The sequence below is a fragment of the Drosophila mauritiana genome, chromosome 2R (assembly GCF_004382145.1).
Source record: "Drosophila mauritiana strain mau12 chromosome 2R, ASM438214v1, whole genome shotgun sequence".
NCBI lineage: Eukaryota > Metazoa > Arthropoda > Insecta > Diptera > Drosophilidae > Drosophila > Drosophila mauritiana.
The window spans coordinates 18,017,694-18,027,617 of NC_046668.1; the positions used below are offsets into that span (position 1 = coordinate 18,017,694).

At 41.4% G+C, this 9,924-nt stretch overlaps 2 protein-coding genes across 2 annotated transcripts; both read right to left on the reverse strand.

Moving 5' to 3' along the window:
- Positions 1 to 1,804: 1,804 nt before the first annotated feature.
- LOC117138022 lies at positions 1,805 to 2,128 on the reverse strand. Its single transcript, XM_033299829.1, has one exon. The coding sequence runs from the start codon at positions 2,072 to 2,074 to the stop codon at positions 1,817 to 1,819; it is 258 nt and encodes an 85-aa protein (XP_033155720.1). The 5' UTR covers positions 2,075 to 2,128; the 3' UTR covers positions 1,805 to 1,816.
- Positions 2,129 to 6,429: 4,301 nt separating this feature from the next.
- On the reverse strand, positions 6,430 to 8,838 carry LOC117138008. Its single transcript, XM_033299810.1, has 7 exons — positions 8,362 to 8,838; positions 8,125 to 8,291; positions 7,647 to 8,039; positions 7,404 to 7,580; positions 7,057 to 7,340; positions 6,852 to 6,997; positions 6,430 to 6,783 (listed from the first exon to the last, which is right to left on the reverse strand). The coding sequence occupies exons 1-7, from the start codon at positions 8,633 to 8,635 to the stop codon at positions 6,485 to 6,487; spliced, it is 1,740 nt and encodes a 579-aa protein (XP_033155701.1). The 5' UTR covers positions 8,636 to 8,838; the 3' UTR covers positions 6,430 to 6,484.
- Positions 8,839 to 9,924: the final 1,086 nt, after the last annotated feature.

Genomic DNA, 9,924 nt, shown 5'->3' on the forward strand with positions numbered 1-9,924 from the left:
TTTTTTGCAACACATCTCGAGGGTTGACTCTAAGAGGCTTTGAAAAGTCGGGCAAATATATATGGAATCGGTTGGGGGCAATCAATCAAAATAGTTTCTATATAAGCTGTAAGTGCATGACTTCATTAAAAAATCTTGACTAGAAAAGTAAAAACAAATCTACGTTTTTTACTCAAAAACATGTAATCTATTAACCAAAGATATTACAAGTGTGTATCATGGGTACAATAAATCTTTCACATTTTCAAGATACATTTACCGAAATTTGGCAGAGTAAGTTGACGCTCAGCAACAACCCCGTTCTTCAAGCTTTCTCTGTTATCTCAACCATGTAAGTTTATAAAGAGTTCATATCAGACAGGTGACTCAGCCGTTTCCCGAGGGAAACATTTACGAAAAGCCATCTTTCCAGACACCAAATTACTTTTAGTAGCTGCAGCTATTTTTTGAACCATTTAACAATATTCGAGGTGAATGTGAGCCGTAACTCCATTTTCAGGATACCGAAAGTAGCTGTTTGTCAGGTGTTTTTCGGTTTTCCCCATTTGCGGTGGAGCCATTAAAGTCAGCCATGATGTCAAAAAACACGACGATGCTGCTGCCAAGTTATTATAATTAAAGTAGAGTCGAGTCGAGTCGAGTCACAAATGACTGGAGGAGTTTCGCTTTCTTCGCATCGGCTTTATTGTTTCCTTTCTGGAGTTCTGTGAGATGTTATTTGAAAATTCGTTGTCGTCGGTTCCTGGCTGTTTGTTGCCGTCGTTTGTCGTTTGCTGTTTGCTGTTTGTTGTTTACTGCGCCAAGACAGCCACAAGAACAACAGAGTGTTGGGGCCAGAACAACTCAACAGCTTGGCTTACAACGGAAACGGCAATGGCAACGGCAACAAGCAACATCGGCAGCAACTGCGTGCTATATGCCTTTTTAACTTGATTTAATGAGTGCAGGGAGAGACATCAACAAGAAAAATGAAATAACTGTCATTGAAGACATGAAAAAGGGAGCCACGATGGGGTATAGACCATGTTGGCCCAAGTTTTCTGATGAGTTGTGTTCTGATGGAGCACGAGGCTGCGCTACTTAACTGCCATGCGATGGAAGGGTCCGTCCTTTCTCGGTCCCATCTACGGAGTCCTGGGTGTGGCATGGCGCAATTATGCAGCAAATTAACGCTTTATATTTATTAAAAGGAAACCCAAGAAAATGGGCCTGGGCGTGTCCCCCTGAAGAGGGGGATGAATGTGTCCACAAGTAGACACTGAATTTTCTTTGACAGCTGGCAACAAAAAATGTGGTTGGCTTTCAGCTGGAAAAGATACCTCGCTCGCTTAAAAGCCTATCTATCCGTTTCCTTGTTGAAATTAAAATCTATGCTTATTGATATTTATGTTTGAGTATTAGCAAGAAAACATTTCACCAACCAGTTTTATCAGAAAAAGGCGCTACAAGGTCGGTAGTTCGTAAAATCAAAGGGCTGTTATCAGCAGACAATGGATTTTATGATGTTTGTGATTTATCGAAACTATCTATCTGCGTGATATCAAAATTGTATTGTTGAAGTAATGTGTTCAAATGCTTAATTGAAATAAAACATTTTTTGTTAGCACGAGATACACAAGTATCCAAAAAAGGTTCAGCACTTAAAACCACTTGTTTTACTTTCCATTAATGCAACGTATATTAAATTGATATGCCTTTAAAACCGCTTTAAATGCAAACTTTGAATCATCACTCCGATTAGTCATCCTTAGTTTCAGTCTATATTTAGCGTTTAGTTTACATAGTTCTTATAGCAATCATTTGACAACAGCACATTCTACATGATGACACACAGGCCACACTCCTCCATGACACAACAGGCTCCTAGCAGCATGCAGCACTCGGCGTCACTGGGTCCTTGGGGGGGTCCTGGTTGATTGTAGCTGGGTTGCTCCACCACAACCACCGGCTGGTTGTAAACGGGCGAGGGCATTATCACTTCCACAGGGGGCGGGGGTCCAATCACATTCACCACCTCCACGGGCGGCTGATAATAGGGATCGATCACGTCCACCTCGTAGCCTGCGTTGTACATTCTCCTTGATTTACTTTTTTACTAATTTAATGACGAATACTCCTAGTTGGTAACTAGTAACTGGCCTAAACTGCTCGACTAAGTGAACCCCGTTCGGTAACGCGCCTTTAACTGAAACATCGAACGCAAATGGTTGGCGGTTTGGTGGAAATATCTTACTCATTATTATCTAAAGCCGGTAGGCATTTGATCAATGCCCTGCCCTGATTACGAATTTGTGTACACGCCAATAACATAGAAAAAGTACAGGTACAGTGGGACACATTTGAATATTCATAGAAAAACACACACAATTATTTAAAAATTCATTCTCCTTCATCAGTTTCTTTCAATCTAAATATCCATAATGTTAAAAATCATTAAAAAGAGGTCAATCATAGCCCGCATAAACCAATGCAAAAAAAATCGACAATCGCTAGATTTTAAAAATTCATTCGAACGATTTACCCCACTTGTTGTCTCCAAACTTGGCGCCAAACGCTTTCTAAAAAAAGCCAGTACTGGTATTTCCATTTTTATTAAGTTTACATGTTAGGTCAAGCATCTCAAATATTTTAGATCAAACTTGGAAAAAACAGGTTAAAAATGTTTCCTACTATGCGATTTTTCCAGTCTGTTCACTTAGATATCAATACCACGGTTTTCCGTCTGAATTATCACACTGCGTATGAGTAATAAGGTTTGGGCTTTAGATAAACGTTTGGCAAAGAAGCATTGCGAGTCAGAAATTATGTTAAATGAGCAGACTACAAACTTTGGAAAAAGGCACTCGCATTCGTTGTCGGACTTCCGCCCACATAATGTCCCACTTTGGGGACCCTCGTCAAAATATTTGGGGCGAGAACTCCGACGCTGCGGTTGCAATTCAAGAGCCAAGAGTCATAAAATCCTTTATCAAATGAGAGCAGCATGGGCCTGGAACCGGAGTTGGCAGCACTCTTGACACATTTTCCGCTTTTATTGGCAAATTGAGAAACATATAAATAATAACTCGGAATGTGAACTAACTTTGAAATGATGTGGTGAGCATTTCCAGCAGCCAAAAAGGATTGTCCCCCTGCTCGGCCGCCATAAAACTACAAATTTTTGTGGCATGTTATTAAATTTGGCTTTTTATTATATTGTGGTACTTTCGCATTTGGATTTATGTAAGACAATATGTTACCAGGCTTGTTCCCTTCGCCAAAAAAAAAAATGGCAACCAGAGTGTGAGCCCTACACAGCGTTATTTATAACGAATCGTAAAATTTTATTGCACGAAAAAACTGTGTGAATTGTTTGCGGCCTCCATACACATAGAAAGTTAATTTAACGTAACGAATTAGGGGATCTGAGGTCCTTTGCCCTTCGTCTTTCACATGATGGTGCAGCAGCAACAGCATTCGCCACACTGACAGCAACAGGGGCAGCAAGGACAACAACAGCAGCTGTTATCCTTGGGAGGAGGCGGTGGCGGAGGAGGTTGCACGATCACCGTCGTCGAGGGTTGGGGTGGCACTTGCACCACCTCCACAACGCGAGTTCTGTGGTCCATTTCGATTGCGTGTAATCCGGTTGTTTTCAATTATAAAGTGTACTTGTTGCACCGCACGCGTTTAGTTCGGCACTGGTCATATTGGTGGGATTGTGCTATTATAGCCGCGCTCTGGGCAATCTCTGCTATGGGTCTTATCTATAGATAAAAGCAACTGGAACTCTTATCAGTGGCCAGCGATTTGTGTGAAGTACCTAGCGGTTCGTTCGTTGGTGTCTCACCTTGGTTGTCTAACCAGCTTTATGATAGAAAACTACAAAATCGATTGGTTATTTATTACATGATTTTATTTTCGAATTCGTTGCATTCAAGCGTTGTTGTTCAAATAAACAAAACTCTTTCTTGTAGCTTACAAGTTATGCAAAATCTGATAATATACTGATAATTTTTATCGGGTTTGCTTTATACGGCATTATCTGCTGTTTATTTTTCTTGCAATTCAACAAACAACGTCATTAACATATAGTAAAGCACTTTTACGTATTTTACTTTGAATGTGATTATTGCAATTTACCAAGCCCTAAGATATCTATATATTTGGTTATATTTTTATATGTTATATTTTATACTACATTCTTAGTTATTTTCTTTCACTTGTAGTCAGATTCGCACTTTAATTAAACTCGTGCTCGGCACTCTGATTCCCCTATGAGTTTATCAAATGAATGACTCACATTACACAAACTATCGGGGGAAACTTGAAACACACAAATGTCGCATAATGCCAAATGGGGCAGCTAATTATATATGCCACCTTATCTGAGCACTCAAAACTATATCCGACGACGCATTTTGCATTCAAAACCAACCATTCGAGTGGCCCCATCAGCATCAGCGGCCACATCAATTTCGGGCGAATAGTTCCTCGTTGCTATCAAATAGCGGAGATCTCAATTAAAATTTTCACCCAACACCGCAGATGGGGTGGGGGGAGGTGGTTGGTTGGATTTTGGAGGGGCGTTACCTTGCTGAAATTAATAAAAATATATATTTTTGAGCGCCCTTCGTGCAATGGCGATGATAATTAGTGTACGTGATTCTATTTACTTCGACTGGGCCACCAAACCTCAATGGATCCCCGTAGCATCCCCAGTTGGGAAAGGGGTTGGTTGGTTGGGTGGCTGGTCGGTCGGTCGGAGGGTCCTTTAAGCCAAGGGAATGTCCCTGTGTGTTTGGAGGGTGTAATATGATATGCGCGTAAAAAATATAGTACGTGTGTGCGTGACAATGGCAACAACGTGCGGCAGATCCCTAAAAAAGGAACGGATGGGGAACATCGGTTTTGGGGGACCGGCGACGAATGCCGGGTGTCAAAAATGAAACTACGCCTGCTCGGAATTTTAAAATAAGCAAATGAGTTTTAGCTTGATGAAAGCCAGCAACAACAGTAAGCAACAGCACAGTAAGCAACAGCACAGCACCCCATAAATATTTATAAACTTTCCCCTGTCATATAAATACAGGGTCATTAGTGGGCTTGCGCACCTTTCGCCAGAGGTTCCATTCCCTCCTCGAGGATAATAAAAACGAACTAGGCGGCAATTTAAATTCCGCTACTAATAGAGTCGTTACTTTCCTCCGACTCCAACAACATAACTAAAGGGTTAATGGGGTTCACGCAGATTTATTATTGGGAGGAATGTTTAAAACCGGAAAGGGGAGGTGGGAGCTCTGTTGTTTTAACCAATGTAAAGCAACAGTTAAGAACTGCAGTAAAGGCAAAGAATCCATTAAAAATATTACAAATCAGGCAAATAAGTTTCCTTATTAACAGCCATGAAAATATTTTAAGTCCACTGTTCTGGTTCGTAAATAGAGTATACGCAGTGTTGTCCAAATGTAACAATGGTTGGTTGAATTTTGGTCAGAACCAAGCCTATTGGCACTGTTTATATATAGACACATATAATATATATACACTAACGTATAAAAATGATAAAGCAAAATGGCGAAAAGTGGCAGTAAAAAATAAAATGCGCTGCCGCAAAAGTGCCATTTGTGGCATAAACACATGCGCGCCAAAAACTTTGATAAGACAAAAGCCGAGCCGAGGCTACCGAACCAGGTAGGCAATAGCTGGCAGGTGGGCGGGCGTGCCATGTGGGTGGTTGTTAAAAAAGTGGCAAGCGGCAGGATGAAGGCCAAAAACTTTGCCAAGTACGACGGCAGCGGGAAAGCCAGAGTGGAAATGTCGCAAGAATGAACTTCGTCGTTGGATCCTGCGACCGCAGTGTGCCACTAAATGCTGCCACTAAATGTGTGCCAAGTATTATTGCAGGTGCCGCCAGGTGCCTATCTGAACACACACACACACACCCATACACACACACGCGAGTGTGTGCCAGCTCTCTGCCGAAATTGCCCAAGGAGCACGAGGAGCAAAAGGTGCTGCTTCTTGAGGTGTTCGCCGCGCCAGCAGGACTGGCATAAAATTAGCACAATAAAAACACATAAATGCGGCACAAAAACATGAAAATCCACTTGTTATAATTTAATCGAGTTGATAGAATTTTTACGACTCTTTTCTCCAGGTATATGTATATTTGTATGTAAGTTAGTGTGTGTTTCTTTCAGAGCCTTTGCTTAAAATGTGGGACAAAGTAAAAGTTTTAATCACACGTCGCCGTTTTATTGCTGGTCATGAAGATAGCAAATGCATTACGTACTTTATGCGGGATAAACTTTAGTTTAAATAGAAATGTTAATGAACGAAATCACTTACGTTTTACGAGCACATTTACTTAAGCTCTTTAAAAATTGAGTTTCCATTTAGTAACTAGTTAAATTAAAACACATATGTATTTAAAATTTACATTTACTTGTTTGGTGTAACCGTAAAATAGTAAAACAAATGGAAAATAGTCAAGTATATAATATTAACCTCCTTGGGAGTCATCCTGGCCGCTGACCAGCGAGTGGGTGGCCACAGATTCCGACTTGCTCACCCGGCGCGACTGCATTAGGGTGGCCCGCTTGTTGATCGAATCCTCCGTGTTGCACGCCATGCAGTTCTCTATGAAGAGAATCAACTCTGAAGATTTCAGAAAATGGGCGATGGGAAGGGCATCTTCTAGGGCTTCCTTGGTCTGTTCCAGCTTGTGCAGTATGGCATTGGCCTTGACTATCTGAACCACACTGAGGAACTTCCACAGATTACTATTGCAATTCTTGCTCTCTAAAATATATATAAAAATGATGTTACAATACGACATAGGAATTGATCAATACAAATAATAATTTTACCTTTAATTGCCTTGCGGGCATTGTAAGTACACTCTGAATGACGTCCTTGATCCAAGTAAGATTGCGAAATCTGGTGCAACAAATAACACTTTTCGATCGAATACTTGGCAAAGACCATTCGATGTTCCAGGCGCGCAGTTAACCTCCTGAAATATAAGACAGATTAAAGAAGTCTATATTAGGATTATGAGTATTCCTCTCGTACTTGGCCCTTGTAGTTGCTGGATCGTTGCCCTCCGGCTCTGGTGCTCGGTCCCCAAATGTCACGGGAACAAAATCCTTGATCCTTTCCACTGGCAGACGGAGCAGCCTTAGTATAGCATTACTACCGTGGGGCGTGAAGCCTTTGGGCACTCGAAGCTGTTCGGCCAAAGTCAAAGCCATTGTGTTGTAAACCTCGTTAAGGAACTCAAATTTCCAGCACATCACACGGGCCGTCTTTAGGACCACATATGTGCCCATTAGCTCCTCCACGAATTTCGCCAATTGCTATAAAGAAGTAAATAATGCAATAATATCTATAACTAGTAGGTCAATTTTAAAATCACTCACCTGAACCTTCTTGGCCTTGCGGAGTGCCCTAATCTCCTTCAGAGCCTGGTTCATGTTACGATGTGTCTGATATTGTACGCGGAACAGGTAGGCCTCACGGTATTTATCCGACATGGCTTTATTGCCGTATTTCAGATAATTGACCAGGTAAAGTGGGGAGCGGGACTGCAGCATTTTCTGCGGACAGGGGAAAAACCCGGCTTAGGACCGACGGCTAAAAATTTCCATTATAATCCAGCTCACCATAAACTTGCGAACAATCTCGTATTGCTTGCTAGAAAGCTGCTGAAGGAAGTAAGAGGACTCCTTGCACTGGGATAGCAAAAGGTTTGGATTCTTGCACAGCATCTTCATGAAGAGCACATCGATCCAGGAGTCGTTGATGTAACTCTGGTGGAAGATGTTAAAGGCACGCTTCCGGCGGGCAATCTCCATGGGCGAGAGCATCTCCTCCGGAACCTCCGGGATACTCTGCACATCGCACTTGCCCTGCTCCTTCAGTATCTTCCACAAGGGTCGATTATCGACCCTTTCCCTTTCCTTGATCAAATCGTGAACAATGCTGACGGTCTTCAAATTCTTTGTAAAGAAGGCTGACATGGCCTCACCAGTCACATCTTTGATCACGCCATCCACCTATGTGTATGAATTGATTCAATAAAAATTTTTCTTTGTTTTATATATTTCTTATATAAATAAATATATTTAAAATCAATCTTACCACCAACTGACGCTGCTCGAAGCTCTTTCTTTTATTACCAATAAAAACTCGCATATTATTGTGCATCTCAGCCTTGCTGTTTTCGAACTGGTTTAGTTCGTAGAGTACATCACAAATATCGAGATTGATAATGGCCTTTTCCTCGCCATCCACACTACGTGCGAGCTCTGTTAAATACCATTAAAATTAAATTAACTAATTATAAAAAAGTCCTTTCCGAATCCTTGTAATACTCACTGGCAGCTGCCCGGCTGTCATCCAGCGCACCCAGCATCTGGGCAGCCTTCCTCTTGCTCTGGCATCGTTTGTAGAGGGTCATGTGATCCGTTGGCTCCAAGGCGAGTGCCTTGTTTAGATAGTGCAATGCGAAGTTCTCCCGACGGCGGCGGGAATAGTACGTTCCCCAGTCCCTGTAAATGTCGTGGAGCACCTCGTCCGACCAGTCTATCTTCATCCATGGTGGCAAGGCCTCCTCCAAATTGGCCCTCGGCATCTCCACAATCGACGTCATTTTGGCTTCTTGTATTCACTAGTTTTGCCGAAATTCTCTTGGGTATCGTTTTCACGCTCTTAAAATGAGTATTGTGTACAACTTGGTAAAGTGTTAAAGTGTTATTAAAACTTGGATGTTAATTTTACTATAAATTTAATAAAGATTAAAACACATGTGGGTTGAAAGAAGTGGGATCTGTTGTGATATGTGCTGCTTAACATCGGTATTTTAAAAGAAAGTAAATTCAACGCTTCCTGTGATTTATTAGGTTTTCCTTTAACTATTTTTCTTACTAGTCCTTGTTTTTCCTCGTTTCCTGAAGAGAGTTAAATCAGTCGTAAAACGTTTTGTTTAATTCTTTTCTCCTATTTTGATCAAAGTTTTCATTTATACACAACTGTTTGCACTCCGAGGCACAACTAATGCTTGCCCCATATTATTAAGGTGGGCCTTCGTGTGTGTCAAATGGAAGTGGCAAGTGAGGGGGCGTCTCCGTTTCCTCTTCAACTTCGAATTCTGTCACACTTCTAATAAGCGCTTAAAAGCCACGCAAGGCTATCCAAAACCTGTGATTAAATGGGAAAACTAGGGGGAAGCCAGGGGTAAACCGCTGAGGAAATTTGACCGCAAGGCGAGTGACAGAAGTGGCACAGGCCACCCAATAATTGTGCATGCCCAGTGGCACCCGAGCGAAAGAAATCACTTAAAAACTCGCACAAACTCGCCACACGGCCACCTATAAATTATGCTTCACACCCAGTTCAAATAGAAGTTGTAACAATGAAATTAAAGCCACCACAAAGGGCAGTGATAAGCGGTGGAGTGTTGGGGGAAGTAGGGGCAACTCAACGCGATCATAAATCTAATGTGTAATAAATTTAAACAGCGAAATCATGCAAAAAGCAAAGGCAGGTCCTGTGGCTTAGCTCACGCACAGGACTGCTTTTCTAATTTTTTTTCTTCTTTTTTTTCCACGACAATGACTACACTTTAGCGGCAAATTTGTGCGCATTGTCGCCGTATTATTTGCTATTATTTATGCCTTTTCCACTATTTACTTCCTTTCTTAGCGCCCGCCACGCTATTTTCAGGGGGAGGTATGCAAAAGTGGCCACTCCTTGGCCAAAGGAATAAAGCCCACACATATACAGCTGCGATCAGTTTTATAGTAGTTTATAAAAAACACAAAAGTGTATAACGTAAATATAATAATATAATATAAATAATATATAAAGAGTTATTAATTATTATGAAATTGTAATGTATTTTAGCCAAAACTAACTAACAAAACAAAACTAATAAATACC